The 18,348-nt window shown below is 42.9% G+C and overlaps 1 protein-coding gene across 6 annotated transcripts in view; it reads left to right on the forward strand.

Annotated features, from left to right (window-relative positions):
* CELSR1 (cadherin EGF LAG seven-pass G-type receptor 1) overlaps window positions 1–18,348 on the forward strand; it is a 176,015-nt gene that overhangs the window by 115,488 nt on the left and 42,179 nt on the right. For all 6 annotated transcript variants that reach the window (XM_032996275.2, XM_032996271.2, XM_032996269.2 and 3 more), the window contains exons 6-13: window positions 6,124–6,281; window positions 7,445–7,608; window positions 9,043–9,168; window positions 14,104–14,270; window positions 14,728–14,913; window positions 15,836–15,949; window positions 16,269–16,443; window positions 17,156–17,297. In XM_032996275.2, coding sequence (XP_032852166.2) covers window positions 6,124–6,281; window positions 7,445–7,608; window positions 9,043–9,168; window positions 14,104–14,270; window positions 14,728–14,913; window positions 15,836–15,949; window positions 16,269–16,443; window positions 17,156–17,297 — 1,232 coding nt within the window. The remainder of the gene's footprint in view (window positions 1–6,123; window positions 6,282–7,444; window positions 7,609–9,042; window positions 9,169–14,103; window positions 14,271–14,727; window positions 14,914–15,835; window positions 15,950–16,268; window positions 16,444–17,155; window positions 17,298–18,348) is intronic.

Genomic DNA, 18,348 nt, shown 5'->3' on the forward strand with positions numbered 1-18,348 from the left:
GAGAACCCCAGAGGGTATGAATGTGAGGCGTTTTCCACCCAGCACTTTTGGGGGCAGTGGGGTCTGAACCAGCACATTAACAATGCAGATGAGTGCTTTTTTTATATTAAAAATAACTAGGAAACAGATTCTTTTTAACCTTTAACCACTCCAAACAGTCAATAAATCATTAACTACTGATTAACAAAAACAGAAGGGTAAGTTATTGTCCACTAAGCAAACTGCTGGAAGCACTGAAAGGCTGGCGCTGACTTCAGGATGGCTTTTCTTTTTACACATTTGCACTTATTGAAAAGAAACAAGCCAAGCTCTGCATATTAAGCTATGACACACAAAGCATTTTGCTAGAAGACTAAATTCCTGAAATAGATATATTTTTAATACAGTGAGCTGAGCAAATGCAGTATTTAGGATATGCAACATTTTTTCTGTCCCCCAGGAAAACAGGTCTTGTGCCAAGCATAACGGGGTGGGTTGTGTCTCCTCTGCAAGGGTTCCCAGTTGGTGTTCTCAAAATCTTGCCCATACTTACAGTCTGCTGCTGAATCGTGTCCTCAGCTCCTTCAAAAGACTCCATGGGGTGGCTAAAGCAGGCAGAAGTCCTCACGGCCAAGGTTCGCTCTGGAGAGCGCAGCTTTCAGTTTGAGCTCAGGGAATATCCGTGACGTTGGAACACCCTCCCATGGCCAACCAAAACTACTCTCCATCTTTCCATCTGTGCAAAAAGTCAAGTGGCAATTTTTTATCTAAGAACAAAACGACTTTCGGAAAAGCCGTATTATCTTGCAGGTTAACTAATAAAACTATGAGATCCATAAATTCTGAGTGTCACCACAAACATTTTCACTTTGTAGTATTACTATTACATGTACAGTATCTAGTCTGGTTTAATTCAAAATAAGTCTACCAAAGGTTGGACTATTTGCTTAAACGTGTCCAGCAATTTTGCATCATGACTTTTGAAAACAGTAGTATTGATAATGTAAAAATGTAACAGTTAAGTATTTAAGACAAGGCTTCAATTGTCCGTTAATCTGTATGTCTTTTCCACTCACTGTACGTCATTAGACCATCTGTGTCTTTAATAAGTAACTATGTGGGCTCTTGCAGTTTAAATATTTACTTTAAAATAATAGAAGATCGAAATGAAACTGAGATACATGAGAAAATCTATGTCTGATGTTTTAAGTGGAATGGGAGTAGATTTGTGCAGTAGATTTGCAAACTATAAACAGATGTGTTTTGATGACCTTCTCTCCTCTATCTGGTCTCCATTTATAAAACACAAGTTCACAGATTAAGCTTCTCAGGGTTTTACATGCACCTGGGAGAATCTACGTGTTTCTTTCTGTTGAAGCTGTGGGGAGAAGTCCAAATAGTTCACTGCTCCGTACTTGGGTTTCACCAAAATCAGATTTGGCACTGCTAGTAAAATACCTTCACAGTGGTGTTCTCTCACTGCAGCCTGAGGAAGTCACTGCAGGTGCCCAAAGGGAGTTACGTGCAGCTTTGCAGCTTGAGAATGTCTCACTGTTACCTCCGCTGTGGTCAGAAAGGGAGCTGCAATTTTCAAAAGACATCTTGGGAGACTGTCATTCCGGCAGTCGCAGTCTGCCAGTGACTCTGTCTAGGAAAGGGAGAATGTCATGGCTTAGGCATGGTGTTGTCCCCCCATCGACCAGAACCACTAATCTCCTTCATGAAAACTCACTGAGGCAAAGTTAAGTTTCATGACCCTGTGTATAATTTTAGGTACTAATTGCCGTTATTTGAGGAACATAAATGTGGTTTGGTTTGTTTTACAGATAGAAAGGTAGGTGGCTTTTGCTCTCACGTGTGTCTCCTGAGTGAGGGCTGCTTCTTTCTCTTCTCCAAGTGACTCTGTATGCGATTATAATGAGATTATAAGGGTCAGTACAACAAACACAACGTACTTTAATATGGGGTGCACAGAATGTTTGAAGATACACTGTGTGATGGTGATAATACACTGTGATGCTCAGGGCTGGTTTTTTTTCCTTTTTATTTGAGTCCAGGATGAATCCACTTCTTTCATTGCTTGTTTAAGAGAGAACAAGTATTCTCTCTGCCACTGTTTGGTACTTCTTCTTGCTACTCACTTTTACAGCATGTGGTCTTTGAATTTGAATCCCAGCCTCTTTCTGGACAAGCACTAGGTAAAAAGTCAGCCTTTAGGGTTAGGCAGAACAAGGTAAATTTTCAGCCCCACGAGCAGGAACTCAGTTACAGGACTTGCATTACCATTAATGGGGGTCATGCTGGTAAATTCCTGTACACCACAGTGCACATTTACTCACGAGTGCGGAATTGGCACAGCTAGTGAAACTTGCCTTTCAGGTAGCATGCTGTTTCAGGAGATGAGTCTGACAGGCAGAAAGGACTGCTAAGTAACCAGATGAAAGTCTGGCTTTTAACTCCTTGAACATATTTCCAGAAAATAATAGTGTGAATTAATGCTGATTAGTGTTAGGTGTTGCTACTATTAGGGGTCAGCCTTGCTCCAGTAGGATTCCATTGACGCGAAGATCATGCCTGCAGTGTAAATGTGTGTGCATTTAGTGTTGGCAATTTGCTTTCTTGTGTATTTTCCAAGTACTACTCACTGTTACTTATTTTCTTTCAAATGTAGGCCAGTCCTCTGCTAACACCAGCTTCTATAAGCACAAACAAGTTAAGTTATTTTCTATAATTTCCCCCCCGCTACTTTCCCAAAGATGCCCCTTCCTATGGCTGAGCATCACCTCATGATTTCCAGTCTACATTACTCATGGGCATCTAATGCCCATTTGTTCTTGTACTGTGTCCATTGCAGTGGTAGCATTTTCTCATTTCCAAAACCCTTCCCCAGCCTTTACTTTGCTAGGCTAAACACGTCAAATCCATTTGGTCTGTTTGGTAAGGTAAGCCTTCCATTGCCCTGGCTGTGATTCAATGCATCTGCTCTAGTTGGAAGTAATTTTTAATAAATGAAATCAAAATTGCCCACAATATTCTATCCTGTTCAGTGTCATAAAATTTCCCTCATACCCATCTTTGCAACAGCACACTGTTGTATTGCCTTTTTACCTTTTAGTCCCACCATAGTTCATAATTGTTTTGTAGTCAGTAGTTATTTTTTTCTTAATTTTCATCATTTATAGCTGATAGTCTCTGAGCCTGCAATAGGAATTCTTGTCATTAGAGCCCCAGTCTTACGTTGTGCGATTAATTCTCTTTCTAGCACTCAACTATTCAAGGAGATTATTTTTTAATGCATGATGCTCTAAATATCTTTTGCATCACCAGCAAACTATATTTAGTATTAATCAAATTATTAAATAAATAAAATCACTTTCATTATTCTGTTCTGAAGGGACTCCTAACTTAGGCTCCCTCTGTTCTGGTCTTTTATTTATTTCACATTATTTCAGTTATAAAGTATTCCTTATGCTAGGGTCTGAGAAGATGAGTAGTGTAGTACTTGCCACATATAAGAGAAAAAAAGAGTCCGTGTCGCATTAAATCACTCAGAAAATCTCTCTTTCCTTTCTCAGTAACATATTCTTCCATTTTGTTCTGTCAAATGATCCTTTTAAATAAGTATAGTTTGAACTACCAGTAGGTCTGTCTTCATTCACTGGAATATTCCATTTCTTCTTTGTCAGCTTATGGTTCTGTGTGGTCATCAGAGCGGGAGAGATGCCAGAGATCCATTCTGCAGTGAACAGACAACATCTAGAGAAACACTTTGCAGTTTCTATGTTAAATAAAAGTTTTTTAAAAAAAGTCAATTTGCCAGTGCAGCTAGTTGACTGTGAAGGAGCAGCTGGAAGCTGCTGAGTCTCATCAGGTTGCAGTCTTGATTAACATTGGGCAGATCCCCCCTACTGCGAGACTAAATACCCTGCCTTTGTCAGGGCTCCCATGTAAGAAACAATAGGTTATTTCAGTGAGGCACAAGAACGTAAATGTTAATCAAATCATTCCTCCAAATGAATAGAAGTAGCACCCAGCATGTAAACATTTCCATTTTGGAAGGGAAGGTCTGCCTGTTGGTTGGTTAATTTTCTATGTATTTTTTCATTTACTTTGAACAGCTGTTCACTAACATTGCTATCATTGCATACAATAACATTTTCAGCACTGCAAATATGTATGCTTCCTGTCTTTCCAAGCTAGGCAGTCCAGGGAGTATTGGAAAAAATATAATATACCTTAATACCACTCAAGAGAGGTCAAAACCTTATACTGTGTAACTGCCAAAGTATGTGATCACATTAGTGCTTGGTAGAGGAAATGGAAAATACTTTCCAACTGGAATTGACACCAGGAAACATCGTTTAAAAATGTTTTTTATAGATTGAGATAATTACCCTTAGAAATAAATCTGTATCTTTTTACAGATGATGAAGGTGACTTTAGGTATTTTAACAAATTTATGTGTGTACAAGCGAAACAGAAAGAATAGGCATTTATCCCCTTACTGCTTCCTTGTTTGCTGTACAAATAAGGAATTTCGGTACACAGTTGAGCAATACGTGTTTTCAAGTGAGTGCACAGGAAACTACAGTGTGATGTCCAGCCATCTTCCGTTCTCATATGGTTACAACTACTGTTGATCAACACATCATGAAAATATCTCTTGGCTTTCAGTTGTGCCGCCCGGCTGGTCAAATCCTGGTGACTTCACTCCTGTGTGTTGTCCCACTGCCCACAGAGGAACGACAGCAAAGCCAGGGGAGTTCAGCTCGTTGCTTCTCTTGTACCTATAAAGTCCTCAGAGATCCTGCACCAGTGGTAGATAAGGATTCTGTAGCTCTCTGCGAACACATGGAAATAGTTTTCTTACAGAATTTACTAGCTCTTCACTGAGGCTGCTTATGCTGCTGTTTATATGCACACCCCTTTTCAACAGTCATGACACACTTCTCCACTGGAGGAATCTGTCTCTTGAGTTTCTGCATAGCAGATACCATCTTCTGTCAGTCATGCAGGGGTACATCTCATCAGTTGTGAAATTAGTGGAGATGAAGGATGTGCTTGTGGTGGAGGCACAGAAGTGTGGGGGTTGGGGTTGGATCCCCGGTGGTCCCCCAGGCTTGCCTGTCTGTCGGGATCACTGAATTTCCCCAGTTGTTGGTAGGGGCTGAAGTGGAGAAAACAACAGCTGCCAGGAGGGCAGTGAGCAGAGCAAGCCACTAACAGTGGAGGTTTGGAGCCGAGTGTGATAATTCTAGTCTTGTGGTCCACATTCACCGGGGCACGTTGTGACTGGGTGGACAAGGTGCTGCCTGGGCGAAGTCAGAGATGAGGAAAAGCTGGAGCATTTATTGCCACTCTGAAATGTACTTTTTTCCCATCTTTCATGCACCATCCGTGGTGTCAGTCTGCATGCCTGGGCCAAAACGGCTGTGTGAGCAAGCTCAGATCCATCCATTATTTTTGATTGTTCAGCTCCATAGGTTACTGATCTCTATTCACCTGTGACTGGAAACCGGCGGCTTCTCAAACAGCTCAGCAATGGACAGTAGTTTCCCGTGCCCTCCATCTTGTAGCTAGAACAAAGCATTCTTCATCAAAGCTTCCCCCCAGTCATCAGACAACCTTTCACTACAGCCTCTACAGGAACCTGCGCTCAGTTTCTAGCAGCCCTGACAGAGTACCCCCATCAGAGAAAATTTTATTTAAACCTTTAGCCTCACTTGTGATATTACATCAATTTATGGGTTTTTGTCTTTGGGCAGATAAAATTCAAGTGACTTCATTCACTTGAGTTGAGGTGTTGCAAAATGAGCAGAATTTATTTGAGTTTAATGTGCAGAAGTAAGAAAATGCATCTTTGAAGTGATCTGGGCAAAAGTGTTTCAGTAGTGGAAAATATCAAAGCCACTTCTGACCATGCTGTATATCACACTGGTGGTGTATACACGCTCTCTGAAGTCATCAGTTGGATTTTTTTCTTGCCTACGTGTCATAGGTCAACTTAACTTCTGTTATGTTGTTTACATATCCTATTTTAGCCCCCTTTGGGGGGCAGGAAGAAGTATGTTGTTGAACTAGCTGAACCAACATTTAAATTCCTTGTGTAATAGCACTGTCTGACGTGCCATTTATTTCTTGAAGCCCAACATTGGGCGATTAGGAATTCCCCACGGGCCTTCTGGAGAGAAAGTGGCCGTGGTGACTGTGGACGACTGTGACACAGCAGTGGCTGTGCGCTTCGGGAGCCTCATTGGAAACTACACCTGCGCTGCCCAGGGGACTCAGACCGGCTCAAAAAAGTAAGGATTCCCTGTATTTACGTTTTCCATGCATTCTCTTCTTCCAGGGGAGAGTCAACAGTATGTGATAACTACTGAGCAAATTAAGTCGGAAACACAGATACGATTTAACAAGAAGGAACAAGGTTTAGTTTGGTAGATAGAATTCGTTGGAGGCTGCTGCAGGTGTCAGTACATGGGGTGGAATGCACAGAGTTTTGTGTAGATACAGACATGTGCGCAAATTACTTGTAAAATCAAAAAAAAAAAAAAAAAAAGACCTGGAGGTCAGTGTGGATAGCCCCCAGAAAGCATCTACTCAGTATGAAAATGTAGAGAGAATGGCAAATAAAATGTTATACTTTATTAATGAACGGGATGGCTGAAGAGCTTATTACTTCCATTATTTAAGTTAGAAGTCTTATTTTGAAAGGAGATAGAAATAAAGGAGATACAGAAAAGGCCATTGCAAATCTTTAGGTATGAAAAAAACTTTTTTGTGAGGAAAGACCGAAAGCTATTAGTACTTCTGAGTTTAAAAAGGAGATGGACAGCAAGCAACATAGTGGGGATATAAAATAATGAGTGAGAGCAGAAAGACCATTGAGATGCTGCTCTAAAATCCCCAAAGAAGGGGACACTATAAAAATTAGGGCTAATTCAAACTGACCAGATGATATACATTTCACACAGTGTGGAGTCATTCAGTGGAACCTGCATCCATTAAATGTTTTTAAGACTAAGATCTTCAGAGGATTTTAAAAGGGTTGGTACTGTATAATAATTAAGTCATTATATCAAAATCTACAGCCTCTCAACCTATGTGCTGAGAAGCAGAAGCCAGCCCCTGGATGACTGGAGTCAGCGTCCCACGGCTGCACATTTTTCTGTAATTTTCATTTTGTTCTTCATATTGGCCACTGTTAGGGAGAAGGGAGAGGTCATTGGGGTCTATATGCATATGACAGCTCCCAAGTCGGAAGTTATGGTGTTTCTGGAAGGTCCCTTGATTACAAGCTCTGGAAGTGCTGATGTAGCAGAGGGAAGTGCTGATGTAGCAGAGGGAAGTGCATGGCAACACGGGTGAACTGACAGCTCAGATGTGCTTATGGAAACAGTAAGATAAAGAACAAAACAAAACAAACTGTGTGCAAGAAATGGTGAGCATGTCTTTGTTTCTCCAGATCTTTGGACCTAACTGGCCCTCTCCTCCTTGGCGGTGTCCCAAACTTGCCTGAGGATTTCCCAGTGCACAACAGACAGTTCATTGGCTGCATGAGGAACCTCTCTATCGACAGCAAGCCGATCGACATGGCTAGTTTCATCGCCAATAATGGCACTCTGCCAGGTATGAGTGACTGCCGCCTCAAAAGTCAACATGAGAAAACTCTCTGCTGTAGCTGTGTGTGTAACAGGGCTTAGGATGTTGAAGGGGCCGGCACTGGGAGGAAGCCCAGGAAGGGGCAGGGGACAGAGGGATCTGAAATGGCCCCTGTCCCCCTGTTAGCACTGCTGAGGGTGAAGTATTTGCCCCAGGTTGCGTGGCAGGGGCTCAAGGTGCTGCTGGGCATTGCACTGCCACTGCATCACTGGCATGGTTGCATCCAGACCTCCTTTGTTTGGGCAAGGTGCAGCCCGTGCCAGGGATGCACACAATAGCCCGTGACACAGCACACACTTACAGGATTAAGCAACACACAGAGAAGGACTGGGCTTCTGCATTGCTCTGAGTTTCACCCAGGAATTTACTCCTAAATGAACTTTTCCTCTTTTTTTTTTTTTTTTAACTACCTTTTAAATGTCACTTTGCTCTGAAAGCTGGTGGGATTAGTTCATGAAAAAGACAATTGTTTTAATGATTTTTTCATAAATTATGTTTGTTCTGTAAATCAAATTCTGCAGTCCTCCAAATCTGAAACCTCCTTCAAAAAGCAGCCTCTTGGAAGTTCTGATTTGGTTTCCAGTCCTTGGATCCCTGATGAGGATTAGTTCTGGTGTAAAAAATGTTCTCATCATCATAAAACTGGCTCTTACACACTAGAATGGAAAGTACCTTCCTTCCACGCTACTGAAAGTCTGTGTAAGAGCTACATTGTAGTTCTTAGGTGTGTTGCATTGATCATGGATTAATTAGGGAGACGCAGCATATGCCTGAAATTGCTATTTTGCCTAGGAGCCCTTTTTTAACAGTTATTTCTTTAATACTAAAGGTGAGTTTTATTTTATGGAAGTATGTATCAGGAGGCCATGAAATATTTTCTTTAGGATGGATTTTTTTTTTTGGTCATTTGGAAACCTGTTTCCATATAGTTTAAAACAAAGATGTACAGTAGTGTTATTCCACTATGTACTACTGCATATTGGCTTTCCCTGGTTTGTGTCTCAGATGACAGCGAGTTGCAAACAGTGGTGCAGAGTCACAGCACCAGTCAATCTGCCTGTCTTCAGCAGTGGATGTTAGAGCAAAAGTATAAAAACAGGACAAGCATGGAGTGATATTTCCCCAAAATTTTCACTTAGTCCTCAGAGACTTACAGCTCAGTGACTGTTTAATAGCCTTTGATAGATATGTCTTTATGAATCTGACACTTGCTCAGCTCACATAAACTTTTGCCATCCACATTTTGCTTCACTGACCTCAAGGATATGAAAAAAAAAAAACAAAAACAAAAAACAAAACTATAATGGTCATGTCTTCTTTTTACATAAAAACTCAGATACAATCCTTCAGAGCCTTTTTCTTGTTAAAACCATGCTAAGTAACTGTTTTCCTGAATTTCAGGCTGTGCAGCTCAGAGGAACTACTGTGAAACCAACTGGTGCCAGAATGGAGGCACATGCGTCAACAAGTGGAACACATACATCTGTGAGTGCCCCGTACGCTATGGAGGGAAGAACTGCGAGCAAGGTAGGGCGCAAAGACCTCTTCATGCATAGTCACGTGTGCACATTTCATTACCCATCATTAACATCCCATAGCACATATGTCAGACTGTGGTGCTTAAGGGATAACTATCAGAAGATTGCAATTAAGAATGAAAGTCACCCATTATCTATTTGAAATAATTTTAGACATCACCTATATGGTAAATATGGTAACTCACATGCTGTCATGAGTAACAGCAGCTTTCACTGATTTTCTTACATAAGCAAAGTAATTCCACAGAACTTGGCAGTATTTAGTGATTTGTTTATAGAAAATCGCCTGATCCTAAGCCCCTTTAAATCAGTGGAAAGAATCCCGCTGACTTTATTGGGCTTTGACTGTAACCAGAGATGAATGTGCAGTTTTAATCACCACTTTCTTGGCAAGAAGGCACTCTCTGCTGAGTACAAGCACTTTCAGTTTTATTGGGCTTTTCTTTGATTAAACACAATGTGTGTATATGTGTAAAACCTCATTAATAAAGGATGAGGAAGGAGCAGCAGGTGTGTTTTACAGGGCGTGAAGAAGTTGCAGTTAGTTTTGTCCCAAGGAAGCAAGGAGTCATCTGCGTGAGGGGTCCGTGGGGTCAGTGCAGCAGGGCTGCCTGCTGTAAGGTGGCACCTCCACATCTAGTGGAGGGTTGCTCATTTGGAGGCTTCCTGGAGGCTTCCAGGAAAGAAAACCTGCTTAAACCAGGCATCGCTTTCCTAGAAACAGAAGGCCAGATGCTGGCCTCTGATGCAGATGTAGTTGGTCTTTTTTTCCATTATCCCCTGTGACACTGAGCCCAGAATAGTTCACAGTGTGATCACGGATTTTGGTTTTTTTGACATACCTACCCCAAAGCAGACTTTTTTGATTACTTTCAGCAGGTCGTGGATCCTGGGAATAGTGGGTCTCCAAGCTGAGGTGCACATACCACAGTGATTTGCAAACCACTTCAGCACCGTATACCTCAGCCTGGGTCAGATCTAGGTAGTAGCAACTGCTCTCCCCTTGCACGAGAAGCAGCAGCTTAGGAGGAGAGGACACATAGTTAAGTTTCTAGCTTTGAAATAAGGGTTTACAGGGTGAGGGACAGGGGAAAGGGATGATGGAGGGCTCTTCCGATATTCCATCTCATGCAGAGCCCAGAGCTGCTGTTACTGCCCCTAGCAAGGTGCCTGCTTTCTATAGCAGCTCCTCAGATATTTTGAGCTCCCTTGGTTTGCATGAAGATCTAATTTTTTCATGTGTCTTATGTCAAGTATCTTTGTCAGTGAAGTTCTGGTGTTTTCTTCATGATAGGCTGGCATCTGTGGTACGAACCTCGGCTGATGGGTCCTGAGGGGGTGCCAGGGCTCCACTTTGGTGTGACCTGTAGTGGGGTAAATGGGGAGTAGTGCTATTACATGCAAAGTCTATCTTTCTCTCTGTTTTTACCTTAGTTTTAAAGCGAAATTTCAAAATTCAATCAAAAGTGTGTTTTATTCATCATTTTCTTATCCCAAACTCAAGACCAAAACATGAAGTATGTGATTTAGAAAATCACCTCAGAACTGCCCTGTAGCCATCATTGGAAACTCATTTTAAGTTCAGCTAATACAGATGACAACAATAACATCATCACAGTCTCCACCCTGCCCCAGCAATTTCCTCTGCCTCCAGTGCTGTGCATTCCTGCCTGTCCCCTTTGTCGTTTGGTTCTCCTGTGTTCTTGATGATGTGTCAGTCTGGGTGGAGGGTTTATAGTTTGAGGGCAGCAGGCTGCTTGCCTCTTCGATGATATTTGTGGAGCAAAGTATCCCTAAGGAAACATTACAAGCCAAGAAAGAAATTAATTTTTCTGAAATGTGACAAAAGATTTCAGGAACCTGGAGTTAAAGTCAGGAGGAATCACTGATATACAATACTCTTGGCTTTCAGGTTGCTCATTCAAGTGCTCAGATACGATCCTAACAGCATTAGCTATTATTAGGCAGCTATTTTTAAAAGAATATTAGCTAGAATATTTGCATTCTTGTGTAGGAGTGACTGGCTGATGCATTTCTTCAATCCCTTTGGCAGTGCTGGATCTGCTTCGGGCTCACAGAGGACAAAAACTTTGGCAGGTTAAAAATCCAAATTTTCTGATTGCCCACTCTTCAGAAACTCGGGGATCTGGTCTGCACTAGTCAGGATGGGGTGTTTTACCTTCACCTTCCTAGGACCTGCTAACTCACCTCCTGGCAGCTCCCATCTCCTTCTGCTGACATACAGGAGGAGAATAAAGTTAGGGAAAAATGAGTTTCACCTTAGTTGTAGCTTAATTCTTTTAAAAATTGAGATATTGCAATGCTGTGAAGAAGATCTAACAGCTGTGCCCGACTCACTCTGATGGCTAATGTCATCACACTAGTCTTGGGCTGAACACCACAGGTTTGCACCAAAACATAAGCTGTCACATGTCCAACACCCAAACTGCAGGTGACATCCCAATATTGTTGGTGTTTTTCCCCAGGCCCTCTGTCTCCACAGTGAACAGCCCTCATGTCTTCTGATGGCCTTTTAAATGTAGGAGTCTTTTAAAGTGTATGTAGATACACAGGCAGCCCTTCAAAGTGACAAACCCTGAGAAGACAATTAATTTGCATTGCTGATGGCAAGGAGATGCTGTGCTTGAAAGCACGTGTGCTCGCCTCTGTGGTGGCAGGGGTGGTCAGGTCCCATCTGGGTACTTCAGATGTTGCCACCAGCCCCTTCATGGAGACCCCTGGTCCCAAGCATAGGGAAGGGCTGGTGGGAGGAGGGAGGTCACAAGGGGCTGACAGATGGGGATTTCTGTTTTACTAGCAGGATAAGGTGCACCCTGGCCCCAGGGCAGGGAGAGGAGTTGGGAGGAGGTATGGGAAGGGAATGGTATATGCAAGCATGGAAAGTCACCATGGGCGAGAAAAGGAAGAAGGTGGCTAATTGCCATGCCAGTCCAGTTCTCCCAGAAGCAGAGCTGAAACACTTGCAAACAGCATTCCCAGCCTCCAGCAGGTGGGAAGCCCGCAAGGTTTGCATCCTGGCTCTGCTCTCCAGAGGCAGGCAGACTTAAAAATCTCAGCAACGGTGTAGAAAAGCGCTAGCAAAGAAGTTGGAAGTTGAGGTGGTTGTGAAGGTTGTCAGGGTAGAGGAGGAAGGAGAGGGCTGACTTCTGCACATGTGGAGCAGGAGGAAATGATCCTGCTCAACATCAATGTCCTGGTTACTTTTACATTGATGTGGTGCAGTGCAGGCTGATGAATCATGCCCTGGTCCAGACAGCCAGAGCTCAAACACTGGATTCAAGTTTTAAGCAAGCTGGAGACTTCTGTGTCTGGTGGCAAACCATTTTAAATTGCTGTCTGGGTTTGAAGAGCAGGCTAAGCTTCAGTTGGTCCACCATATGCCCCTGCTAGCACTCATGGAGGACTGAGTATGACTACAAAGGGGAGATCACAGCCTGGAGCAGGAGAGAGGAGGGTTGCCCTTTGGGGCTGCCTGCACTTACCCCAGAGTGGGGTGGTTGGGTAATCACACCTTAGGAAAGGACAAGTCAAGTTATGCCTCTGGCTTGGCTAATGGTAGTCCACTATCACAAACAGGGAGCTGAAGGGCTTGCACTTTGCTCCAGCCCCTGCACTTTCCCCCATCACAGCCTTTCCCTTTATAGAAACCAGCAAGGCAGACATATCAGAATTTGTTGTTTGGGTTTTTATTTCCAAAAAATGCAACTTCACATCAACCTGCCTCCATCTGCTATGATGTCATCCCTCTACCTTTTTCTAAGGACTTGCCATTTTATAGTAACACATACACATTTGTATATACATGATCTCTCCTATTACAAGAAAATCCTGAAGAGTCAGGAGATGTGGTAGTGTGGAGCAGAAGGGGAAGGAGACTGTTAAGCCCTGTCATCTCAATGACCATCCACATGGGCTCAGCACATGACAAGATACAAGGCTGGGTGCCAATCAGTATCTAAGGCTTGCTTCCACTTGCAAAAAGCTGCCATGAACTTCACCAGCATGAAGTGAGTGGGGACATCAAGCAGGGGCTGATTGCAGGTCCTGTTACAAGGTGCAATGCATAATGAAGGTGCCATATGAGGTGCTGCAAATAGCACAGAGCTTCCACAGCTTAATTTGTGCCTCTAATCAGTGGGCTCAGCTAATCCATGGTACTGTAGGTCCTGTTACCTGACGTGACTACTTTACAAGTCCAAAGGGTGGATGTTTCCCTATTTTCCATCAGCAAAGTGCTTTCTGTTGAAGGCTGTCATCCATGTCTCCCTGTAGGAGCCATGTTCATGCAAGGTTAGAGAGGAGGACAACTCTTCAGCTGTCACCTCAAGATATTTAAGGCAGATGATTTAAGCAATTCCACACAAGATTTCTCCCTGTGAAAAGGCTGAGTAGCTGAGACAGCTGAATAATCTGGTCCTGGAGTATTTATAATTAATTAATATTTCCTGTTGCCTCCCAGCCTTTTCCTCTGTGTTTAATTTGTTAATTAGAAGCAAGTAATCAAGGATATGTTGAAAACATCTGCAGCAACTGTTGCCCTCATACCTCCTGCTCTGTCTACCCACTCACCAGCAGAACTCTATTAGTAGAGATCCTGAGCTTACCTTTCTAGGAATATCTCTCACCTCTGTAATGCCATAGCACTGTGGAGGTGCTGCCTTTGAGTGCAGGCACTGAGTCAATGTGCCTACCCCACAACAAGGGTAGATTGTGAGTTTACAGTATTCTCAGCTGCTTCATAGTAATTCCCCTAGACTGGCTCTTACTCCATAGTAGATTAAAAATAGCTCAGTGGAGGAGGGACTAGCTACCTTACACCATCACTGCACCATAGTGTAATTTCTTCTCTCAACCTTTGTCCTGAAGGATATCTCCTGTTTCTCTCCTGTCTTTTGATTTACAGCAATGCCATCTCCTCAGCGTTTCAGTGGTGAAAGCATTATCATTTGGAGTGACCTTGACATTACCATCTCTGTGCCATGGTACATTGGGCTGATGTTCAGAACCCGCAAAGTCAATGGCATGTTAATGCAAGCCAATGCTGGGGCTGCATCCAAGATCAACATTCAGGTAAAAATGTGGCTACCTTTGGTTAGAAAAGACTTAGGAAATTCTCCCCCATCAGTGGATATGGCCACATGAACTGCATAGCTTCGTCCACCCAGCTAAATGCACATCAGTAGATACAAATTATTTCTGCAATCTTTTACACAGATCAAAAGATCATTGTAAAATTCAGACTCGTTGGTTTAAGATTATTTTTTTAAGGAAGGTAATAGTGTGCATTAATATACATGTAAAAATGTGTCTCTTGATTGTTTTGGGGGTTTTTTTTTGTCAGTAGGGTAAGTTAGAGTCTGAATGTCCAAGATGATACAAAGATTTATTATTGCAAGTGTTCCCTTCTTTACTGTTTGGGCTTTTTTCCCTTTTGCACTGTCTTAGGAAACATTATCTTGCCCTCTGCCCCCTTCTGCATCAAATACAAATATGTAGGAAAAAACAGATGTGATTTTTTTTTCAACAGATACTGAACAACTATGTGCAGTTTGAAGTGTACAATGGCCTGAGCCAGGTTGCTAGTTTGAAGATGAGCCAGTTGCGAGTCAGTGATGGAGAATGGCATCATTTATTAATAGAGTTGAAGAGTGCTAAAGATGGTAAAGACATCAAGTACCTCGCTGTCATGTCCTTGGACTATGGGATGTACCAGGTAAGGCAGCATCATAACTTTGCCATTAAGCACTACAGGAATGTTTTTAGGAGAAAGTAGGATGATAAAGGATTGTGGACAAAAACTTATGCTGTTGTCCTTCTTTCAGCTCGGATACAGTTAATTTTTCTTCTTAATAGGTAGAATATTGCTGTGTTTTGGATACAGTATGGGATTTGGTATGAGAATAATGCTGATAATACACTGATGTTTTCAGTAGTTTCTAAGAGATCAAGGACTCTCCAACTCTTCATGTCCTGCCCGTGCTCAGGTGCACGAGAAGCTGGGAGGGGGCACGGCCAGAGCACTCGACCCAAATTAACCAGTGAAATATTCCATATCATGTAACGTCCTGCTCAGTATATAAAGGAGGGGCAGATGGGAAGCAGGGGTTCTTTCTCACTTGCGGGATTGCGGTTTTGGAATCTTGGTCTTTTCGGGATTGCTAGCCAGGAACGGACTGGGTATCAGTTGTGGGTGGTGAGCAGTCATATTGTGCATTGCCCCTTTGTACTTTCTATTATTGTTTCAATTTCAATTTCCATTATTAAACTGGTTTTATCTCAACCTACAAGTCTTCCTTTACCCTCCACTTCTCTTCCCCATCACCTGGGCAGGGGAGGGTAAGTGAGAAGCCGCATGGTGTCTGGCTGCCGGCTGGGTTCAAACCATGACAGCTGTGATCCATGTTCTGCAGTGATTTGTGCCTAATGAAGTTATATTAATTTGTTAAGCCTAATGATAAAATATCTTATGAGCAAGTCTGTAAAAAGCCACATTCAGATGTCTAGCTCCCCACTGCTTTGATATTTTTTCTGTAATCTACTGTCAGCTACTGCTTGACTCCATCGCTACAGAAAGTAGGCTATCTGTGTCACAGAGGATGATAGTGCTTCTTCTCAACTGTCCTTTTCTTCAACAGAGCACTGTGCAGATTGGAAATCAACTACCTGGACTGAAAATGAAAAGCATCATTGTGGGAGGTGTCTCTGGAGACCAAGTCTCTGTTCAGCAGGGGTTTTATGGCTGTATGCAGGTATGAAATGCAAAGTGTAGCAACAAACTTTGACCTTTAAGAAAATACTCATCTGAAAATGCAGGGTTTTCTTTTTCATCTATCCCCAAACATTTCTGTTTCATCAAAATATCTAAGAATCAAAATATTAAAGACCACCCACTTTCCCAGGTACAAATCTGGTCTCACAGAGGAAGAGCATTTGAAAAAAAATCTGTTTGGCACATCAGGTGATATTTCTTTAAAACATAGCCTCATGGATTAATGGAAGTAGTGAAACACGTAGTACCATATTCTGAATGAAGACTCTAATTTAAAAATAATTGTCTTTTATCACCAGGGAGTAAGAATGGGAGAGACATCTACAAATATAGCTACACTCAACATGAAACAGGCTATCAAGATCAACGTGAAGGAGGGTTGTGAAGTGGATAACCCCTGTGATTCCAACCCATGTCCTCAGCACAGCTACTGCAGTGATGACTGGGACAGCTACTCCTGCGTCTGCGACCCAGGTAACCCAGTGACCATCCCACACACTCATCCAGGAGCTGGATCACATCTTCATGCGCTCATCAGAAGAAGAGCAGTGGCAGCAGCAGCACACTTGCAAAGTGCTCATCTTCTGATTCATCCTCTTCCAATCAGTATTATCTTTCTGTCTTACTGTAGCACCCTTGAAACTGCAGGATCATTTGTTCCAGGCAACATGTCAACCAAACAGAAGGACGTTCTCTGGTCCAAAAGGCTCTTTCCACACACCTCCCCTTTTCTTTTTTGTCCGTTTTCTTTTTCTTCTTTTTCTTTCCTAGCCTTTTCTGCTGTTGAATTTCAGTCGCACACCCTGCATCCTAATCGAGAGTGTTTGAATGTTTTCTCTGTTTTGGTGCATGTAGCCAGCACATGCTGTCAACACCAAGCACAGTCACCTCTCATACACACAGGGAGAGAATACAAAACTATTTGTAACACGTGCCCTGAATATAAAACTGGGAACCAAAAGCACAAGGGTGCCTCAAGCATGTTAGCAGACTGTCGAAAAGAACAGCCCACTATCTTTTTTGCTGAGAGGGAAAGAGTACCTTCTTTCTGACAGTATCTCAGGGGAAATCTGCTGATTATTGAAGGTGTGTTATTAGTATATAAGCTTAAAATAGATGGTCTTTTGGAGATGTGCAAATCATAAATTACAATGGTTGCTGTAATTTCATGACCTTGTCTCCCCAGGGTACTTTGGAAGAGACTGTGTTGATGTATGTAACTTGAACCCATGTGAGCATGTCTCCACATGCGTGCACAAACCTAGCTCATCCCATGGCTACACCTGTGAATGTGGGCAAAGCTACTATGGACAGTACTGCGAGAGCAAGTAAGAAAATTATTTTTATTCTTGGTTTTTGATCCTTCGGTAGCTCTTTTCCTAAGGCAGCAGTCCTCCTGCTTCCTTTTCTGCTTCAGTTAGCTTTCCTGTTATGATCTGAGTGTTCACAGTGGATGGTATTTGCCGGCTCCTTGCCCTATGGCACTCCTGAGCTCTCTTCCCAGAGACCAGGCAAACATCCATATACTCAGCAACTGCTTTTCTTCATCAGCAGCTCACGGGCTTGACTAATTGTGCAGTGTTACACAGCACTGCATCTGAGCTGTACCTTGTGGAGGGCTTGGCCTGAGTTTGCTCTGCATCTCTCCTTCAGCTCCACCAGCACACACACAGAGCGATGCACCCAGTTAGGTGGCCTGTGGCCAGATAAAATGGCTTTGCAGTTTGGGTCCAGTTCCTGGACTGGCAAAAAGCCATCTCTTCTGGACAGTCTGGGAGGCCTATGTCTTGTTGCTCTGTGGGAGAAATGTGCCGATTCCCTCGTCGCTGGCTTCCTCGTCTCAGATAAGCATTCAGCAACTGGCTTGATCCCAGAGATGCACTTTGATTTACTGTAATTTGGGCCATTCATGATGTGCAAATGAAGTGCATTTGTCTGCCCATTTAGAAATAACTCATGTGATGTTTCCTTCCCTTTGAAAACCTCAAGCTTCTTCCTCTGCTTTTTGTTGTGTGGGCTTGCAAATGTTGGCCGTGTTGTTGCCAGATTTGTCTTTCATTCCTCTAGATTAGCGACGCAGTCCCTTGTCATTATCTGCTGACATCATGTCAAGTGCAGCATTGTGGTTTTTCGTATTAGAAATCATAGAAGTACAAACATGGCAATTACCATAAACAAAATTCAGCATGGTCTTTGAAACAGACAGCAAACAGCTTTTCCTTCCTAAAATGAGCAGCAGGGAGGGGATTCCTTGTGCATTGTGCTGATCACAGACTCCACAGTGTCATCCTTCAGGCTATTGCTTGACGAAGGCTTCCAGCTAGCAGAGACCCTGGTCACTGCCCTGGCCCCTTCACAGAACTCTCCTTGCCAGCACTA

The sequence above is a fragment of the Tyto alba genome, unplaced genomic scaffold (genome assembly GCF_018691265.1).
Source record: "Tyto alba isolate M040663 unplaced genomic scaffold, T.alba_DEE_v4.0 Super-Scaffold_2, whole genome shotgun sequence".
Taxonomy (NCBI): domain Eukaryota; kingdom Metazoa; phylum Chordata; class Aves; order Strigiformes; family Tytonidae; genus Tyto; species Tyto alba.